The sequence below is a fragment of the Hemiscyllium ocellatum genome, chromosome 15, assembly GCF_020745735.1.
Source record: "Hemiscyllium ocellatum isolate sHemOce1 chromosome 15, sHemOce1.pat.X.cur, whole genome shotgun sequence".
NCBI lineage: Eukaryota > Metazoa > Chordata > Chondrichthyes > Orectolobiformes > Hemiscylliidae > Hemiscyllium > Hemiscyllium ocellatum.
This window is the reverse complement of record NC_083415.1, coordinates 42,794,560-42,816,986: the sequence shown is the minus strand read 5'-3', so window position 1 is coordinate 42,816,986 and position 22,427 is coordinate 42,794,560. Positions and strand designations below refer to the sequence as shown.

The window sequence follows — 22,427 nt, the reverse complement described above, 5'->3', positions numbered from 1 at the left end:
CTTGGGCAAGATTTCTTAAAATTGCAATTGCAGCCCTTTGACAACAGTCTACACCACAATCATCTCCTGCAATGGCAACATTGACAGCGATATGATTCATTGGTCCATCCTGTAACAAGATAATGGTTAGTGTAGGAAGGTACAGAAGAATGCCAGAGTTCTGTTGTAAAAGAATTTTACTGCTAAATTTAAGAGATATCGTTTTTCGCTTTAGAATTACAGGCATTATTTGAGATATTAGGCAATTGGGAACTCCCTGGCAAAGTTTGCAGCCTTCCCTGATAGATTCAGCAGGTTAAAACAAGTCCATGATCCTTGGATTATAGCTTAGTGTTCCTTGCAAACATGATGACACAATTTTTAAATATCTTTTTAAGAATACTGCAGCTCAGATTTTGCGTAACGCTCTTTTGGGTTTCATTCACGAGGGTAACATTCTCCTTGCTATGTTCTTTCTTTCCCCAAATCTGTTCATCCTAGAAATCAACCAGTACTTGTTCAAAATCTTCCAAGCCAAGTGTTTGTAGTATCAAGGGAATATCTTGCCCTCTAATTCATACCCTCCTCCATGACAATTGACTAGAAAGTACTTGCTTGCATCTAATGTCAACAGCAGGAAATTACAAAACCAAGGTGGCCATCGTACCTTTCATGTTGTAACATTGCTCAACATAGCATGATCCTACTTTCATTTGCCCTTAAGCTTGACTTGCAATTTAAATAGTCGTGAGTCAAGATAATCTGAATGATTTGTCTTACAAATATGTGCCGTGTTGATAATTTTTCTTGATTAAATATAGGAGGATAGTGCTGATCTGAAATGTCAGCTCCATTTTGCCAAAGAAGAAGCTGCTGTGATGTGCAAAAAGCTGACCAAGTTAGTAAAAGAGAATGAAAACATGCGAGAGGAGCTGGTGAAGTACAGCTCTCTCTACGGTGATTTGGACAATGCGGTGTCTATTGGAGACATTGGAGAATCTCCTCATGTCAGAGAAGCTGAGCTAAAATTGCATCTAAAGCTGGTCGAAGAAGAAGCCAACATTTTGAGCAGAAGAACAGTTGAGCTGGAGGTCGAAAACCGTGGACTGAAAGCCGAAATGGATGATCTAAAGGGTCACGGTGAGAAAGACTCCTCAAACCAGGATATCAGACTGGGAATTACCAGCACAAGCTACGGTGAGTTTGGGGAGAATGTTGGGGAGCTCAGGCGTCACCTTCAGTTTGTGGAAGAGGAGGCAGAGCTTCTGAGGCGATCCTTAATTGAGATGGAGGACCAAAATAAGCACCTCATGAATGAACTGAATAGATATAAATCTGAGTCCAATCAGGAGTCGTCATGGTCAGATAGTTGTCCCTCGTTGACCGAACCTTCCCAAGAAGAGCTAATGACAGCAAGACTCCAAATCAATGACCTCAATGGGAAAGTCAAGAAGCTGGAATATGAGAATCGTGTGCTCGTTTCAAACCTTCAGCGTTATGACTTGGCATCCTACCACTGCCAAAAATGTTCCCGAGAGCTTGATGCTGACATTAGTGACTCTGCAGGGATGTCTTCACCCCAGTCAAGGAGAGAAGTACCAGTTGGAGGAGAAAATGATTCAAGGGAAACTCAAGAGAGAACCTCTGGTAGTGGAAGCAGCAGAATTGCTGATCATGATGATGTTTCTGCAAAATTCTTTGGAAGGAAAGACCTAGAGATTCTGTTTAGCATTAAAGATCAAGCTGAACTTGTTCGCGAAGTCATTGATCTCTTAATTTCAGACACAAGTGGCTTAAATTCTGGTGTCAAGCTTTGTTCAACTATTGATTTGCCAAATCAATCCTTCAGTGAAAGTAATGATGAAGCTGCTAATGCCAATGATCCTAAACTAATGAGCAGCATTAATTCAAGGCTACTTGGCTTAAAGACTGAGTTGGCATCAGTTACTGAGAAAATTGATTGTCTGGGCGAAACTATCAGAGAAGAAAGCAGAAGTTTGTCCCCTTTACCCCATCTAACAGAGTCAGCAAGCTTTCTATCCACAATGACAACAATGTCTCAGGACTTGCCCATGGATTCTGTTGGAAAAGACTTCACAGCAGATTTAAAGGTAAGAGAATCTTTCTCCTTGCACCCTTCCTTCTTGTTCCCGTGATAACTTCCTGGTTTGTCATGCTACACAGTTGAAATAACAATAGTATTAAAAGTTTTCTAAAGTGAACCCTCAATTAAGTTTCTCTAGCATTAACAACAGAAGAGCTAACAACTCATTGCATGCAACCAACACCTTAAATCAGCATGGAGCTTTGTACCAATGAAGTGTGCATGGTACAAGAAAATGATGCATGTGTATGAATGAATGGAAAAATTAAGCCATTGTGCTTATTTTGGTCCTCTATCTCAATAAAGCCAATTGTTGTTGAAGTTTGGACAGATAAATAATTGTAGTTGGTAATATAATGAGGTCCATAATTATTCTTAATTAAAGCAAATTATTTAAAGGATTGGAAATATTTGGATTGTCACTTATTCGAGTTATCACTAGCTTGAAATCAAATGGATTAATTTTAGTGCTCTGAAGCCTTTTGCTATAAAGTTCACTATACGTTTCTTCAATTAGAATCAGCTTAGAATCATTTACAGGTTTGTGCTCATGCTGCAGAGCGCCACACAACAGGGAGTGCAGATTTGGAATTTGGGTGTGTCATCCTCTGTACTCAAATTCTTGATATGCACTCCCACCAGGAAATGCGCTGTAACAGGGCTACAGGCTTGCAAAGTGATCACCTGTTTCAATGTATCAGAGTCTGAATTCCTTAAGGTACATCACATATATTGCATTCTTAACGTATCCTGTGTTTAAGTTTGTATGCTCTTAAATTGTATCCCCAAGGACCCCTATCAACCTGAAAATAAGGAGTTGGAACTCCGACCATTACATAATACTTGATACGGGATTAGGATTTGAATTCCAATCAGCACTTATCTTTATAAGCTCAGAAAGGTCACATTAGAATATTACAATGTATTTTCCAGAAAACCAGAGATACACATTGTGCAAATAAATTGCATTTTTTCATTTATCCACTATAATTAGGCTAGAATGAGAATTATCAGGCTTCGCCCAGCAAAAAGCGTATTAATGACCTATAACTGAAAAAGAGGATCTGGGTAAACTAATTTCGACCCCTTGCTCTGACTCGTCGACTCTGGCCAGCTTAATGGAATGGGTTTATCCAGAGCACCATCTACATTTACTATTGACCAACGAGGGCAGTTATGGACTAGGCAACAATTTAAAATGTTCTCCATCAAAATTGAATGAAAGGAGGAAAAAACATTTATATAGTGCCTTCCACAAGCTAAGGGCATGCAGAATGCTTTAAATCCAATGAGATATTTTTAAAATGTTAGCATTTATCACCATTGCAATGTGAAACAGTAGTTCTCAATTTTTATTTGACTAAAGGGCCCAATATCAAACAATAAGCAGTAGCTGCATATATTGTGTGTTTTAAAAATGGTAATTAGCCATGGGTTGAAAAGGACCATAGACATCCGTTTCTATAGAGACAGAGCAAGAGACAATTGGTGAAAAACAAATTGAAACGTACCACGCAACAGTGAGTTTGGACAAAATGAGAGGCAGGTCCATGAAATCTCCAGCTGGTTAGGGAATTAAAGCTGCACAAGGTCATTCAGTACCATACCTTAACCATCTCTCTAACAAACCAACCAATTCCCCACAAAGAGTTTTAAAAATTATTTCAAGAACACAATTTCACTGCTGCTTGGTAAGACAGACAAGGAAATCCGAGGTAGCATATGAGTATGATTCCACTAACGTTGAAGTCCATAGGGATCAGTACTGGGTTTGTTTGTCATTTATAGAAATGATTTGAATGAAAATGTGGGAGGCAAGATTAGCAAGTGTGCAGATGAAATCAAAACTGGTGGTATAGTGACAGTGAAGAAGGTTATCTAAGATTACAAAGGGGTCTTGATCAGTTGGGTCAATGGGCTGAGAAGTAGTAGATGGAGTTTAATTTACATAAATGCGAGGCATTGCATTTTGGTAAAACAAACTAGAACAGGACTTTTAGTGTTGTTGAATAGAGTGACCTTGGGGCTCAGGTACATAATTCTTTGAAATTTGCATCATTGGTCGACTGAGTGGTTAAGAAGACAATTATTATGTTTGTCTTCATTGCTCAGATCCTTGGATATGGGAGTTGGGGCATTATATTGAGATTGTATAGGATGTTGGTGAGGCCTCTTCTGGAGTAATGTGTGCAGTTCTGGTTGTCCTGTTATAGGAAGGGTTTTATTAAATTGGATTCTAGACTAGAGTAGTGCTGGAAAAGCACAGCAGTTCAGGGAGCATCTGAGGAGCAGGAAAATCGACGTTTTGGGGAAAAGCCCTTCATCAGGAATATAGGCCGAGCGCCTGCTGGGTGGAGAGATAAATGAGAGGAGGGTGGGGGTGTGGAGAAAGTAGCATAGAGTACAATAGGTGAATGGGGGTGGGGATGAAGGTGATAGGTCAGAGAGGAGGGTGGAGTGATAGGTGGAAAGGAAGATTGGCAGGTAGGACAAGTCATGGGGACAGTGCTGAGCTGGAAGTTTGGAGCTGGGATGAGATGGGGGAAGGGGAAATGAGGAAACTGGTGAAGTCCACATTAATGCCTTGGGGTTGAAATGTTCCGAGGCGGAAGATGAGGCGTTCTTCCTCCAGGCATCAGGTGGCAAGGGAGCAGCAGTGAAGGAGGCCCAGGACCTCCATGTCCTCGGCTGAGTGGCAGGGGGAATTGAAATGTTGGGCCACAGGGGGGTGTGGTTGATTGGTTTTGGGTGTCCCAGAGATGTTCCCTAAAGCACTCTGCTAGGAGGCGTCCAGTCTCCCCAATGTAGAGGAGACTGCATCGGGAGCAACGGATGCAATAAATGATGTTGGTGGATGTGCAGGTGAAATTTTGATGGAGGTGGAAGGTTCCTTTAGGCCCTTGGATGGAGGTGAGGGAGGAGGTGGGGGCACAGGATTTGCAATTCCTGTGGTGGCAGGGGAAGGTACCAGGACGGGAGGGTGGGTTGTTGGGGGTTGTGGACCTGACCAGGTAGTCATGGAGGGAATCGTATTTGTGGAAGGCGGAAAGGGGGGGGGGGGGGCAGGAAATATATCCCTGGTGGTGGGGTCCATTTGGAGTTGGCGGAAATGTTGTCTGATGATTTGGTATGTGTGAAGGTTGGTAGGGTGGAAGGTAAGCACCAGGGCGGTTCTGTCCTTGTTACGTTTGGAGGGGTGGGGTCTGAGGGCAGAGGTGTGGGATGTGGACGAGATGCATTGGAGGGCATCTTTAACCACGTGGGAAGGGAAATTGCAGTCTCTAAAAAAGGAGGCCATCTGCTATGTTCTGTGGTGGAACTGGTCCTCCTGGGAGCAGAGGAATTGGGAATACGGGATGGCATTTTTGCAGGAGGTAGGGTGGGAAGAGGTGTAATCCAGGTAGCTGTGGGAGTCAGTGGGTTTGTAAAAAATGTCAGTGTCAAGTTGGTCGTCATTAATGGAGATGGAGAGGTCCAGGAAGTGGAGGGAGGTGTCAGAGATGGTCCAGGTAAATTTAAGGTCAGGGTGAAATGTGTTGGTGAAGTTGATGAATTGCTCAACCTCCTCGCGGGAGCAGAGGTGGCGCCAATGCAGTCATCAATGTAGCGGAGGAAGAGGTGGAGAGTGGTGCCGGTGTAACTACGGAAGATGGACTGTTGTGTAGTCAAATGTAGGCAAGTGGGACTAGGTTAGTTTGGGAACATATAGGCATGGACTGGTTGGACCAAAGGGTCTGTTTCCATGCTGTCTGACTGTATAACTAAACAGCTGAGATTCCTTCCCTCCAATTTCATCATTGCCTACTCATATCGATATTTGGCATTCTCTGGAATGTATTACAGACCTGTGAAACTCAGCCGAGTGTTATTTAATCATTCAAGAAACTTAATTCTTGCAATATATTGAGCGGTTTGAGTGAGTGCCCAGACATTCTTTCCACAAGGCTGTGTTTACATGCTACCATATGCATGCAGAAACATAGAACAGCAGCTGCCATGAACAAAGATGGTGCTGCCCACAAACCTCACTGTAGGGCGAAGTCATAACAAAAGATGACACTCAACTGTTTGAGTGTCATTAGTCTATAGCAGATGTGAAAACAAGAAAACAAAGAAAAGTACAATATCCTTCAAGTAAAAAATAGGCTTGATCATAAAAACAATGCAAACAGGATCATTTCAACACAGCCTGCCAGCTCCAGGATAAAATCCTTGCTGGGCAAGACCCGAGGAAAGCTCTACTGCAGATGGTGCCAGGGAAGGAACGCTCCGTTTTGTCAGTCCCAGCCTCCCCCTTACCCTTCTCATTGCCCCACCTCTTCATTCCCAGTCTGGCCAAGTCATATCATAATCTGCACATGCTTGGAGCCTGCTTTGGCATTATGGGTAATTTCTCAATAACAATAACAAGAAACTAGCCATTGAATGATTAATGTAAATAGAAAATGCTGGAAATACTCAGCAGGCCAGACAGAATTATAACAGCACTTGCCAATTGCATGAATCCAAATTGAGTGCATCTGTACCATAGTAGCAGCTGACCCTTCCCCCTCCTGCTGAAGACCATGGAAGACAAAGTGCCCATCGCTATGAAGAAAGCAGAGTATTCAGTATTGTCAGCTTCTCTACACCCGCACCCTACCTCCTTTTCTGTCTCTATGTCTATCAGTCTCTGTGTGTACCTCTCTCTCTCTATCTCTCTCTCTCTCTCTTTCTCTCTGCCCCCCTCACTCCCTCCTACTCATCCCACCCTTCCCAATCCTTCAACCCTTCCTTCCTTCCCTCCCTCACCCTTCTCCCTCCCTCACTTTCCCTCCTCTCTCCCTCCAACCACCCCCCCACCATATGTAAGCCATGATATTTTAAAAAACTGTCCAGCTTGAATTAAAATCTACTGTTGCCACCAGAGACATTAGTCAATCAGAGACTTTTGTTTAAAGTTGCATATTATTTGGTAAATCTTTCTAAAATCCATGACATTTTAAAATGGAATTTGTATCAGAGCAAAACATTACTTCTGCATCAATATGTGCATTTATTTTGGCCAAACTTACCCCTTGAAGACATAGTGGATCTCCTGTACCTCAGCAGCTTCACTCTGAATGGGACAGATGTGAGAAACCTCAAGGTTTCGCAACCAAGACAGGTAGCTTGAGTTGGGCAATTTTCCAGTCAGTCACCAATCCCAGAAGGAGAGGGGTGACCGTTCATGTCTCAGATCCAGTGTAATGGACCTTTGTAGTGTTGGCCATAAGGCCATAAGACATAGGAGTGGAAGTAAGGCCATTTGGCCCATCGAGTCTACTCCGCCATTCAATCATGGCTGATGGGCATTTCAACTCCACTTACCAGCATTCTCCCCATAGCCCTTAATTCTTTGTGACATCAAGAATCTATCAGTCTCTGTCTTGAAGACATTTAGCGTCCCGTCCTCCACTGCACTTTGCGGCAATGAATTCCACAGGCCCACCACTCCCCTCTGGCTGAAGAAATGTCTCCGCATTTCTGTTCTGAATTGACCCCCTCTATTTCTAAGGCTGTGTCCACGGGTCCTAGTCTCCTCGCCTAACGGAAACAATTTCCTAGTGTCCACCCTTTCCAAGCCATGTATTACCTTGTAAGTTTCTATTAAGTCTCCCCTTAATCTTCTAAACTCCAATGAATACAATCCCAGGATCCTCAGCCGTTCCTCATATGTTAGACCAACCATTCCAGAGATCATCCGTGTGAATCTCTGCTGGACTCGTTCCAGTGCCAGTATGTCCTTCCTGAGGTGTGGGGACCAAAACTGGACACAGTACTCCAAATGAGGCCTAACCAGAGCTTTATAAAGTCTCAGTAGCACAACGGTGCTTTTATATTCCAACCCTCTTGAGATAAATGACAACATTGCATTCGCTTTCTTAATCACGGACTCAACCTGCATGTTTACCTTTAGAGAACCCTCGACTAGCACTCCCAGATCCCTTTGTACTTTGGCTTTACGAATTTTCTCACCGTTTAGAAAGTAGTCTATGCTTTTATTCTTTTTTCCAAAGTGCAAGACCTCGCATTTGCTCACATTGACTTCCATCAGCCGTTTCCTGGACCACTCTCCCAAACTGTCTAGATCCTTCTGCAGCCTCCCCACTTCCTCAGTACTGCCTGCCTGTCCACCTAACTTCGTATTATCGGCAAACCTCGCTAGAATGCCCTCAGTCCCTTCATCCAGATCATTAATATATAATGTTATATATATAAAACATAATATATAATGTTGTAATATATAATCGGCCATTGGATAGCCGATCATTAATTTCAATAGAAAAGAGTTTAATGTTGTCTCTGCACCTATTCTAATAAAGGACCACACAATTTCCGGTTCCAACGTTCTGCATTAACTGAGACTATTGTAATGGTCAGGCGATCATTTTTAGATGCTGCATTCAGAGCGACTTCCCTTCATTTTGCTCACGGTCTATTAGCATACAGTCAATCAAATCGATTATCCTCATCATTGTGACAAACTGTGTCACACGGACTACAGTGTCACAGAGGCACCTGCAATTGGAGCACGCCCTGCATGACCACACAGCCAGGCCACCCAACACGTTCACTGCCACCTTTGCTAATGATCAACACCCAAGCAAAGTCAGTCTCTGTATAATCAGATGACCAGGGTTCTGCATGTCAACACACATCGTTATGTTGCACTGAACAAAGTGAGGCACCTTGCACATTGACATGCTTTCAGCTTTGTTGTGCGGGGGAGGACAACTCCAGAAGGTGTGGGAGAGATGGCATCTTACTTGTGCAAACAGGACCGTTGTAGGTTTCGAAGGAAGAGCTGCAATGCTGAGGGAATGACTTCTGTCCCAGACAGAGGAGAAACTCTGCTAGCGTGAGTTTAGAAGGAGTTTGCATAACTAAAGAATATGTTGGTGACTGGTAATGCAGTGGGGCATCGTCAATTGAGAGATGTTGCAGAGATACTTGAAGGGAGTCAGCCAGCTGGAGGTTGAGAAACATGGTACATCTGAGGACAACCAAGCAGGAAAACGGCATCAGTTGACTGTGATCTGAAATATTCCTCCAGTGGCACAGTTGATTAACCATTCTTTCTTGACATTCAAGGCTTTTTCCTGCAGCACCTCTCATTTAGGCCAAGATAACCTCTTCAGTGATTGTATATTTATAGTATCCCTTCTTCCTCATTCAAGCTGCCCTCTTATGGTGGCTCTGCTAGTTCCTGGCTCTGGCTGCATGTTGCCTTCCTGTCACCCACGTGCAGATAGCTGCTGCACCTTTTTTTTAATCCTTGCAACTTGCTTCCTTTATTGCACACTCTTCACCAAGTGGGCCTTGCAGTCTGTTCTTTTCTTCTAATTAGCTGCCCGATGTAAGGGATATTTCCAAGAGGTGACCTTATCCAGCCTCGCAACCTGGTCAGGTACCAACCTCTAACTCTAAATTAAGGTCCCTAAATTTAAAATGTAATTTGACAGAATTCTACGCAAGGAAAATATAAATCAGGCTCCTGTCCTCTTTACTTAGCAGCTAAAAATGGTTTTAGCAGGGAATGTGTTCTGCGTTTCAGCCACAGCTTCTAACGACCCTACTCCACAAAAATGCAGCTCCCAAATTTCAATCCTGATCTGTACAAATTGGTTGCATTTAGCTAACACTGGGATGAGGCACTGTGATTGGTTAAGGATTGGAAAAAATTACCTGTGGTTCATGCTCTTGATCACAGCAACCCATGCTAAAAATCCATTTTTGGGGTGAAGATAAAATCAGACTGGGCTTTTGTCACTGTCATCTTCAAAATAACCTAATTAAATGTCTGCAGAGACCACACAAGAGTAATAGCCATTTAGGAAAAGTAGTTGAGAGTGAACTTAACTACCACACGAATAAGTCAATAGATTCAAGTGAATAGCATAAAATGGATAGAGATAAAGATTGTTTTAAGCAGCATTTTTGATTCAATAAAGAAATCAGTGTAACCATGGAAACTGAAGTATGGGCCTTGGGCACAAACTACCACAATGCATCAATGTATTTCTCCTTCATTCACTTTGTGATCATACATTAGATTCCAAAACAAAACCGTGAGGCTAAGGAGCTGAGGGCATAGCTATTTTAATCACTGTAGTTCTCTGTATCATTTAGATTTTATTCATTTGAATAGCAATTAAGCAGATATTTTTAATAGCAACTTTGAATTCCAAGTAGACAATTTCAAAGTTGCTTACTTTAACTAGCCTCTTTCAGCATTGGCATGCTGCACCGTTATTTATTTTGCTAAATTCAAATGTTTGGATAGTTCAGTTGTTCAGCACAAAACATTTGAGTAAAGTGCATCTTACCAAGGTTTCAGTATACTACAATGATGCTTCATTGTGAACAAATGAAGCGTTTCCATTGGGATATTTGTTGGTTAAGTCGTGAGATGGTGAACCTGAAGTAGTGTGCATTGGATGTTGGCTTTTTGGCTAAATGGGCAGATGCTTTTGTAGCTTAGTCAGTTTGGGTTCACAACTTTATATTGCTTCAGAGAGTGTTTCCAAGAAGTGCATGCACACCCTTGGTTGAATCTGAGCTCTGTTGCCTGCATGTTGTTGGTTTAACCCCCACATCATTCACTGCATGTGCACCGTAACTGGTGTTTGCACACTCTCTCCTTTCTTCTCTTTTCTCTTTTTTTCAAACAAATCAGCCCATAATTCTACTCATTGTCTTTTTAATTTTGTTTACAACACTCTCTTATGCCACTGTAATAAAGATGTTTTTCCTTTTCATACTTTTCTTTGTCTTGTAGTTTTTTCAATGTTTACTATACCCAGTTTTTGTTTCTTTGTTCCTTCCCTATCCTTTGTTTTGTTTTCATTAACTTGCCCATGCATGCAGCAGCCTGACTTTAGGGATCAAGTGGACTGGCAGCAAGATGTTAGCCATACCCCGGAGATCTGTGTAGCCAATTCTGATACCAAGGAGTACGGAGAAAATGCCAAGGATTATACGGCTAAGGATTATAACATCTACACCCATGAGGAAAGTGACTCCTATGCTTCAGAGGTAAATTTATAAGATCATCTATGTCTGTAATAAAGCTACAAGCTGATAATGGAAAGTATGGTATCGTCTTTTCAGTATCTGTCTTCATGAATGCAAATATATAAAAAACAAATCCCCATGGTCTGAGAGACATTGTGTTACTTTGCTGTGAATATTGTATGCAACCAACTATATTCATCTTTTCAATTTGTAAGTGGATGCATATAGAGCTTAAAAATCTAATTCTTGGTAAATATGCTGAATTTCTACAGTGATTCATTGAGATATTGCTGATTTTCTGGTGTTGACATTTGATGCTAAATACTCAAGTGAAAGCTAAATGCCCAAATTTGAATGTAATAATTAAAATCTGAATGACAATCTGTTGGATTGATTTTGTAATGTGATGAGTGAATTGTTTGCCTGTCTTAAGACAGAGATTTATTGTTCTCCAAAGAAATACGTAACTTTGGATGGAAATAATGGGAGATTGCTTATTGTTGGAGAAATACTGTCAATGTTACGGTCAGCCTTACTGACCCTGGAATAGTCAAACTACCTCTAGCTGCTTATTACATAGTGGTTAACAATAGCCCTGTTCGAATTGTGACAATCTGTGATTCCACTCATGGATCAATAGCCTCATAGAGTCATACAGCACGGAAATAGAGCCTTCAGTCCAATTCATCCACGCTGACCAAGTTTCCCAAACTAAACTAGACCCATCTGCTGCCATTTGGCCCATATCCCTCTAAATCTTTCCTATTCGTGTACCTGTTCAAATATCTTTTAAATGTTGTAACTGGACTTGCATCTACCACTTCCACAGGCAGTTCATTTCACATATGAACGTGTCAAAATGTTCCCCCTTTCAGGTCCCTTTTAAATCTTTTCCATCTCACCTTAAAATTATGCTGTTTAATTTTGTACTCCCCTACCCTAGAGAACAGGCCTTTGCTATTCACCTTATCAATGCCTCTCATGATTTTATTTAACCTCTATAAGATCACCCCTCAGCCTCCTATGTACCAGAGGAAAAAGGTCCCAGCCTGTCCAACCTCTCTTATAACTCAAACCCTCCAGTTCCAGTAGCATCCTTGTAAATCTTTTCAGCGCCCTTTCCAATTTAATAGTAATCTTCCTCTAGGAGGGCAACCAGAACAATACACAGTGTTGACCTCACTATGGTTCTGTACAGCTGTAACATGGTGTCCCCACTCCTGTAGTCAATTCACTGACCAATGAAGGCAAGCCGCCTTCACCACTGTGTCATCCTGTGACACAACTTTCAAGGAACTGTGTACCTGAATCCTTAGTCATCTCTGTTGGACAACACACCCCAAGACCCTACCATTGAGTGTAGGGCCAACATTCAATGATCTGCCCTGCTTTGCCTTACGAAAATGTCACTCCTCACATTTACGTAAATTAAATTCTATCTACCAGTCCTCAGCTCATTGGCCCAGCTGATCAAGATCCCGATGCACTCTGAGATAATCACCTTCACTGTCCACTATACCACCAATTTTGGTGTCTTCCATAAACATATTAACCATGCTTCCTATATTCTCAGCCAAATCATTGATATAAATGACAAAACACAGTGAACCCCCCTTGCGGAACATTGCTGGTTACAGGCCTCCAATCCAAAACAAATCCTCCACCACCACCCTCTATTTCTTTCATCAAACCAATTCAACTTGTGGTTGAATTGTAACTGTCATCTGGGCAATTAGGGATGAACAATAATTGCTGGTCCAGCCAGTGGCACCCATATCCTTCAAATGAATAAGAAATAAGGAAGAACCACCATTTGGACAAGGGCCTAGGCAGATTCCAGCTACCCATTATGAATTGGTTACTTCAGAAGAAGACTAGAAGGATAACATGAAATCATAGGTTTGCTTCGTGGTGATGTCTCTTCATAACCATGATATGCGATTTTTCTAACCTAGCATTGAAGCAACAGGACCAGATTTCGAAGGTTCACGCTCATTAATTTGGATGAGGGTTAACATCCTGCAGTCTTCTGAGGCTGTCATAATCAAATGGCTTTAATGACTTCCCAGTGTGGATTGAATCTCATGTTGGGAGCTTAGGCAGCCAGAACCCCCGTGATAGTTCTTGAAGGGCTGCTGCTTTTATTAAAAAGGAAGAGTCTTCTAGGCATCCATGCTATCTGTGGCAGCAGGTCTTCTATTTTCAGTTTCATGGAAGAGCAGAGGGAAAGAAACTTGCCTCATCTTGGATATGGTTCTGGGTGGGCTGTTGGAGCAAGGAAACCAAAGGAGTTTAGCAAGGTTTGCATCAGAGAGGAGTTGGTCAAAAGGGTGAATGGCATTTCCTAACATCTGCAAGAATGGGCAGCAGGTGAGGTACAAGTTTGGCAACCTCAGGAAAAGCACAGAGATAAGACTGCCAGCATGATGTAAGCATCCTACAAAGATTCCTCTTGGCATGTCTTTGCTTGATTAAGGTGGCATTCCAACAATTCTTTCACAGATTCACGTGCATACATGTAATGCTGCAAGGAAAATTTTCAAAACCATCGTTGTGAAAATTCAGCCAATTCATTGACTTGCATCTTCAAAGCTCAGACCTCACAGCAAGCAACCAACAAAGATTAGATGCTTAATGTTAATTTCCATAGACCTGAGGATAAGACATTGGGTGGTGGGTATTCAACATCTGTCTTCAAAGCTCTAAACTTCTTATTACTTGTAGACAAAGCTTCAAATAACATGAAGGTTCATATTTGTACAGCAGGAAAGTCCACACCTTCAGGTGCTTAAATACATTTACAAACGTCATTCTACAGATCCTGGGACCAGAGACCATAAAGACAATGAAGGTTATCTCTCCCAAGCACCAAGATGGCATATACCTTTCCCTGTTTCTTGTGCCTGCTTTTGGTTATTCTTTGTCACACAGTCTCATCTGCAATACATAACAGACAGAAACCATTCCTCTCACTTAAACCAAGTGTGAAAGAGAAGGAAGTATTAGGAAACTGGGTGAACATTAAATTTGATTAAACTTACATTCATTCATCACACCAGCTAATTGCTGAAACCAGCAGTCTGCCAGTGTAGTGACTTCTCTTACTGGGATTATTCAGTTAATGAGGATGGTGTTTGAGGAGATTCTTTTTACTACTCCTGTTGTAACTTATCTTTAGCTGTGTGCCACTTGGCCTGTTCAGCCATTGGTGCCACCCATGATTCTTACATACTTGTTCCACAGGATCTCCTTTCTATATGCTGTGATCTTTAATGCTTTAGTAACCCTGTTGCGTAAACATTCCCTGATCAAATGTATTGGCTCAGACCTAGCAATGCCAATGGCTGTAAACACTGAAACATCTGCTGCTGTTGAAGATGACAACAGCACCAGACATTCCAGAGAGCTAATTTAGGACCAGATCCAGAACTTCCCAAAACTACTCTCACACCAATTCCCACCTCACACCTCCCGACCCCCTGTTGTGTAATGACCTCATATTCCCCCACAGCCCTGGATCTCATTCTTCACCCTCCCATTTCACAATGCTCACTGGTCACCTGATTCCCACTTACCTCCCCAAACTACATTTTAGCTTACCATCCAAATCCCTGGCTCCTGAGTCACATCAGTGAGATAGTAGAATCGAGGTTGTTTGGAGAATGTGGGTGTGTGTCATAGGGGCAGATAGACAATTTTGGGGGCGGGTGGGTTCAATGTAGTTTTAGAGATTGCAGACAGTGTTCCAAATGGTTAGCACTGCCAGAGTGGGGTTGTGTTGGATTGGAGGGGCCACAGGGGCTGTGCTGATTCATAGGGTAAATAGTCTCACAGAGGGCTTAACATGTACTGGATTGTGGGGTTGAAAGTGGAGCGGGGTGATTACTGCATAGTAATGGGTCCACTTAAAAATTCTGCAAGTCAATGACCTGAAGACAAGCTTCCTGAGGTGTCTTCAGTTCATGGTTTAAAGGGTGATGGATTAGTCTCTGTCCACAAGGTCCTGTGAAAAGTAAAAGGCCACCTTTAAACATGGTCAGTGGCAGGTTTGGACATAATGCTGGAGATCAGAGTCGAGAGTGTGGTGTTGCTACACTCAACTTAGAAAACTACACCTTGTGACAGTTCCCCAATCATGCTGATGCTGAGAAAATGAGTGAGTAACAAACACGTATTATCCACATAGGTATTGACATAATTTGATTGACCAGTTGGCCTGAATCTTTTCGGGTGGCTTGAGGATAGTCCAAAGGTTTGTGGTCTTCTCAACAGCCAACAGAGATGTCTATCCCTGACTGTAGCTTAACATAATGACTGCATGCCATTGGAGTAGGGCACATTTTCTGTGCGTAGCCAAATATATTATCTATCCCTGATTCTTGTGGGGTATTAGTGATGAGCCCTATTTTAACTGTGGTTTCAACCACAATGTTGCTGGGGAGATCCTAGATATTGACTCATCAGCAATGAAGTTTATGACCAGTCATTATGATCTGTGACTTGGAGAGGAATTTAGATGTAATGGTATTCCCACAATGTTACTGTTCTTGTCTTTCCAAATATTATAATGCAGTAAAGAAATGTGCTGTTGAAGTAACCTTGGCAAGTTGCTGCAGTTTACCTCTGGATGAAATAAAGAAAGCCATAATGTACTGGTGGGGATGATGAACATTGATTCCTGTAACAGGCACGCTTGTTAAATGACTGCTTTTGTCCAGGATGGTGTTAATCTTTTGAGCATTGTTACAAATATACGCCAGGTAGGTGGTTAATATTCCATTATACTTAGATTGTACCCATATCTGGCTTCTCCTCTGTCCACACATCCTCTGAAACAACAAGAAGGGAAGCTGTAGAGGAATTCTCATGATCTGTAATTTAGGAGCATCAAGTAATTAAAGTATGAGAGGTATTATCAGAACAATCAGAATGTTTGTGCAAAGGTTAATGCAGAAGGCAAAGATCTGAAAGGTGGAAGCAGAGCTGGGAAGACTCTAACATGTCTTCAGCACCACACATTTTTGAAGTCAGAAATAAGTTCTCCCATCATTAGTAAAATCATTGCACTTTATCTTCTCAATAAAAACCCTGAGAAATGTACATGGAGATATTTTGAGTATATGACAGTATATTTATGGTCCATTTTGAACATGTCATCTATTCTGTTGAAATATAGTCCAGACAGAAAGTTGTGCTTAACATATACTGCCAAGGCACCTCTTACAAATCCATTCCACACTGGTATCAGCAATGAGATGGACTAGAAAATTAGGAAATTTTTTTAAAGAATTATTTCCATTTTCCTTCTGTTTTGCATTCTAATTTTATCTATTGTTGCTAAAAAAAAACCTTTCCATGAATTTTTAAAATAAAATGGAACAGGTTGATTTAAATAGCTCTGAGCATTAAAGAACATTGGTTTTAGGGAAATAATATACTCTTGGTGAAAAAATAGTATCCAAACAGATTTATAAAACATATCATGGAAGGGGGTATTTGCAATATCCCACAGTTCTAGGCTTTATGAGGTAAATGCCAACAGAGTTAAAGGGAGTGTATTTTACTGTCTTTGTTAGTGTACAAGTATTTCATGTACATGTTCAAATTATGCTCCTCTATCTCAGCAAAAGACAAATGACTGACTATCTCAATTAAAGTACGAGAGGAAAGATTTTGATGTAAGCAAACAGAGAGGTAATTTTCCAGTCCAGTCCAGCAGCTTTTATTGAAGAATTAAATGTCGTCCTCATTATTGATGTGCACAGTTGCTGGATGCAATTTTCAGTTCTCTGTCTGTATATTTTTCATTCCTGTGCATTCTCCAGGCCATTCCTCAAGCAATTCAGTAATATTTCTGCTGCATTTGGTTTCTGATCTTGTATTGGGAGATTTGCATCAGTCAAAAGGATTCAAAAGGATTTCGGGTAGTTTTGCAGACAGTTGTTTTGATAGAAGTTGAAAGAACTATGGAAGCTGTAAATTAGCAACAACAGAAATTGCTGGAAAAGCTCAAGTTCTGGCAGCATCTGTGGAGAGAAAACAGAGTTAACATTTCAGGTCAAGTGACCCTTCCTCCTACGCATGCCCACCTTGAAGTTCTGCTCCTGTCTCCAATAGGACTTCAATTCCAATCTTTTTCGTTGTCCACCTTCTTTATTTTTGCTGTCACTTCTGGTATTTGACCAGGTATTTGCTAAACATGTTTCCACAGCCACCTCGCATTCCTCAGTGATTACCTCCAGCTCAAACTCACCCCATATGGATTCCAATTCAAGTTTCATCCTTCGTGCTTTGAATCCCATGCAGGATCATTAGTATCTCAGCGATATTCAACATTTCACAGACAACTGCTCTCACTGCATCCTGAGAACCAGACTCCGGGCCATGTGCCATCATGTGCACAGCCACAATTTCTCTCCAAGAGAGATTGGCTTCGGGCAGCACTACTCCCCAGTTCCTCTTTATCTTCGAGAGGAAGGGTCACTGGACCCAAAATGTTAACTCTGGTTTCTCTGCGTAGTTGCTGCCAGACCTGCTGAGCTTTCCCATCAGTTTTCGTTTTTGCTACTGTTTTGATAGATTTTATTTTCTGTATCTCTGCCCCATGAGCTATCAGTGCAGAAATAGGCTATTCCACCCATTGAGTCTGAGCCGCCATTTGTTCATTCTCCCACTTTCTCCCCATAAGCCTTGATCCCTTTACTAATTAAGAACCTATTCATCTCTATCCTAAATGACTTGGCCTCCACAGCCTTGAGCAATGTGTTCCACAGCTTCATCACCCACTGGCTGAAGAAATTCCTCGTCATCTTTGCTCTGAGTTTATGCCCTCTGGTCCTAGTCTGTTCTACTAGTGGACCTTCTCAATGTCCACTGTATCCAGACTCTCCATATTCTGTAGGTTTCAATCAGATCTACCCCCTACATCCTTCTAAACTCCATAGAGACCCAGACTCCTCAACTGCCGCTAATATGACCAGCTTTTCATCCAGGGATCATTCTTGTAAACCTCCTCTAGACCACTCCCAAGACCAGTCCATCCTTCCTTAGTTACAGGGCCCAAAACTGCTTTCAGTATTCCAAATGCAATCTGACCAGAGCCTTATATAGCCTCAGCAGTACATCCCTGCTCTTGTATTCCAGTCCTCTCAAAATGAATGCTAATATAGCCCCAGGGGTCAAATTTGCAGGAAATTCTCAGGGAAAACTAATCTGCACATTTTATTGCAGATCTGAAAATGAATACCTGACCCAGGTATCTGTGATGGGTTTTGGTCTCTTTTTGCACTGCTCAGGTTCACAGTGAATTTTGTGAGTTGCAAGAACACATAAGGTTGAGAGTTTGGAGTGGATTGGAAAGCGCAGTTCAGTTTCCAACACAGCAGGCTGGCTCCTAAAAGCCCCCTAAACATTACTGCCTTGATCAACTCCACTCCATTCAATGCCTCCCCAATTTCCCCAGAGCAGTGCCACTCCACCCTTTTGTATTTATCATCACTTACCCAGCGTGCATTATATATAATCCTCAGAAGTCATGCAGTAGACTTGGGAAATACTTCATAGTCATTGGGGAAAATAAAATTAAACCTCCTAACAATCTTTTTAAAAAAAAACTGATCTTAAATTCATTTTCATTGATGTTGAAGTCAAAAACCCAAGCGAACAAATTGTAATCTCTTAACTGCCAATTGGATTTTTAAACCAGCAAAGGAAAACCTATCATAGACATTTTCTTTTAAAGTAGGTTTGCAACAGTTTGTCATTCTTGGATCAGTAAGACCACCAGTAGAACTGAAGCTTTTGAAACCTGGCCAAACATTCATAATAGAACAGCTGTCAAACCAAAGGCTTCCAGCTCCACTCTTTGAACAGATTTCCATTTCAAAGCCTATCATTAGAGGGGGCAGGGAGATTGCCCCCCATTTCCCAATATACAAAAGGAGGGGTTGCAAAAAATATCAGCTAGATCTTCCAGTCCCATTGAATCAGGAAATCGTGACAGTAGAGGGTACAAGTTTGCATTTCTTAATGCATCATGGTACTTACATGTGAACAAATATACAATGCTGATAATGTAAGGATTACTTTATCTTTGTATCCTTATTATAAATCACAGTGTGAAAAACGCTTGATTACAGTATTGCTGCTAATCGTGGCAGTGAAGGTCTCAAAGTATTTTACACTTGTTTGTCAGAATGTTTCCTGTCCCTCAGTTGGCTTTGCGTTCTCTTCACAAACTATCAAACCTGACATACTTTAATCTGCTTTAAAACCCTCGAACAGTGGACAAAAATATGGGTGGAGGAGGAAATCCTGATTTTGGCCCCTGTTTAAAATGGGACATCTAACCTCAGCAGGAGGTGGTGTGCCTTTTGCACACTAGGTGTTCCCAACTTGTAAATGGGCTCAAGGAAGATAGCGCAAGGTCGGGAAAATCAGTTTTCCTCTGAAACAAAATCAAAATGTAGCCATTTTCACACCAAAACATGACTCTGCACCCAGATAAAAAAAAAAGTTGGCTTTTCATATCTCAAGTTAGAACACTCATATCAGTGTTGCTGGGTGTTGTCATAGTTCTCAATTGTTCATTAAACAGAAAGGTTTATCTGGTGCCATCATTCTTATAAGCTGCTTGCAGTGTCTACGGCACTTCCTATGGGTGACAGTATCCCGCCCTCTCCACTGTGGGCAGGTATGAAGCAACCTGAGAAGTATTTGGTGAAACAAGAGGAAAAGCAGTCTGAAATTTTCTTCATAACCCAACTACAACTTATGACTTGTTTAACCAGGTCAAGGAACTACAACTTGATTTATCTGAAGCTAAGGAGACTATCCGAGGACTGCAAGAACAGCTTGTTCAGGAAAGAGAGCTTCGAAATGAAGATGCAATGAGATTTCAACAGAAAATGTCACAGGTCAGTTGAAGAGGAACAATTGATCGTTTCTCACAGAATTTTGAGTTTTAAATTGACACTCTCAAAAAATGCTATAGAAAGGTAATGTTAAATGTTGCTAATTGTAATGTTAAATGTTGCTAATTGAAAATTGCAGCTGCTCATTCTTGAGGAGTTTGGTGAATAATTTTACTAAGTTTTCTTATGTCTGTCCAACATTGAACCAAAAAAAGTAGAAAGTTCCTGCTCAGACAAACTGTCATCGTACTTTTACTCAATAGTTTCAACATGGTGTTACTTTTAAAGTTGGCTGTTGGTTAGTTCAGTTGGCTGGAAAGTTGGTTTGGAATGCAGAGCAATATCAACAGCATGGGTTAAATTACCATGAAGGTTGGATTGAGATTACCAGCTGGCTGTAGTTACCATGAAAGATTCTCCTTAACAATGTTTCCCCTCACCTGAGGCATGGTATCTCTCAGGTTAAGCCATGATCAGTTCTCTCTCGAGTGAGAAAACATTCATATGGTCTTGTAGGACTGTGGTGAATCTACCTTTACTTTTAAAGGTCTTTACTTTTAAAGGTCTTTACTTGAGAAACAGTCACTGGCACGGATGGAAAATCACACTGCAGGGCATTTTACTGGACCATTCCATAGCACATAGACAAGTATCTACCACTTTGATTGTTCATGTTAAATGCTTTTGTCAGCTGTAGCTAAATAGTAAGCCTAACAAGCATGTGCATGTTTAAAATGTATTTGTTTCTCAGGAGCCTCAGAGACTGAGGTGTAATCTTATATAGGCTTATAAAATCGTGAGGGGTGTGGATAGATGAATAGATAGGTCTTTTCCCCAGTAAGGGGGAGATCAAAACTAGAGAGCATAGGTTTAAGGTGAGAGGGGAAAGATTTTAAAAGGGTGGTGTGTGTATGGAATGAGCTGCCAGGGGAAGTGGTAGAGGCTGGTATAATTTCAACTTTTAAAAGCCATCTGGATGGGTATATGAAAAGGAAGGGTTTAGAGGAAGATGGGTCAAATGCTGGCAAATAGGACTAGATTAGGTTGGGATATGTGGTCTGGAGCGAAGCGTCTGTTTTCATGCTGTACAGCTCTACAACTCTAAAATATCTATTTTTTTCTGCCTTTACTGCATTCCCTTAACCACTGGTTACCAGAGTTTGTGTCACTCTGTTCTTCACCTGCCTGTCTCTGTCTCTTTCTTCTGAGAGACAAAACTAGCGATTGTTAGTCGAAGTAAATAGTTCACATCTCCATAGTTTCGTTGGAAACTTGTCGTATTAGAGGCAAACTAAATCTAAGATCAAGCAGTTTAATTTCTTTAAGGGAAGGAGTACTGCTGAATCCTGTCTTCAACAATAATACTCCCCGTTGAACAGAATAGCCACCCTTGTGACCACTTGAGAAATACAGAAATGCCCTTTCATAAGCAAAAAAGAAATACTGGATAAATCTGCTTCAGTTCAGTTCTGTTTTTGAGAAATGGTTTGTTTAGCAAAGTGGACTTCTGTTGACTGATTCCTGCAGAAAATGGAATTCAGTAACTTGCAATGATCATTGCTTGGTCTATCCCATGCCATTTAAAAACAGATTATAAAAATCGATGTGATAACTAGCCGATCAAGTTCATATTTTCAGAGAAATCAGTGTGTACACTTATACCTTTTTATCATTTTTTTCTTAAACCATGCTTAGTAATTTTGGTTGACTTTAGAGGCTTATAAGATACAAGCATGAGAAATGCTGGTGGACAAAATTAGGGAGAATCCTAAAGATATTGTACAAGTATATCAAGGGAAAGAGTAGGGTCAGTTGTGGATCGAGGAGGCAATTTGTGCATGAAGCCAGAGGACAATGGTAGAGTGTTAAATGAGTACTTGATATCAGTATTTATTTGGGAGAAGGATGATGCAGGTACAGAATTTGAGAAGATGGACTGGAGGTCCTTGAGCAAATTGGTATAAGAAGTGAGGAGATATTTGAGGTTCTGGTAGATTTAAGAGTTGACAAACTCCCAGGTCCAGATGAGTAGTGTCTCAGGTTGCTGTGGGAGAGGAGGGAGGAAATTACAGGGGCCCTGAACCAAATTTTTATATCATCTCAAGTCATAATGGAAATGCCAGCGGACTAGAAGACAGTTCGTCTGGTTCCACTTTGGAAGAAGGTGGTAGAGATCAATCGGGAACTATAGACCAGTAAATCTAACATCAATGGTAGGGAAACTATTGGAGAAAATAGTGAAGGAGAAAGTTAATTGATCAGAAATATTCAACGTAGCTTTATTAGAGGGAAGTCATGCCTAACAAATCTTTTTGAGGTGACCAAGTGACTAAGGTAAGGGTGAATGACAGGAGACAGAGGGTGGTGGTAGAAGACTGTTTGTTTGTGTAACTGGA

The 22,427-nt window shown here is 41.4% G+C and overlaps 1 protein-coding gene across 1 annotated transcript in view; it reads left to right on the top strand.

Annotated features, from left to right (window-relative positions):
• mtcl2 (microtubule crosslinking factor 2) overlaps positions 1-22,427 on the top strand; it is a 99,062-nt gene that overhangs the window by 47,964 nt on the left and 28,671 nt on the right. The window contains exons 5-7 of the mRNA XM_060836082.1: positions 801-2,090; positions 10,973-11,140; positions 19,909-20,034. Of these exons, the coding sequence (XP_060692065.1) occupies positions 801-2,090; positions 10,973-11,140; positions 19,909-20,034 (1,584 nt within the window). The remainder of the gene's footprint in view (positions 1-800; positions 2,091-10,972; positions 11,141-19,908; positions 20,035-22,427) is intronic.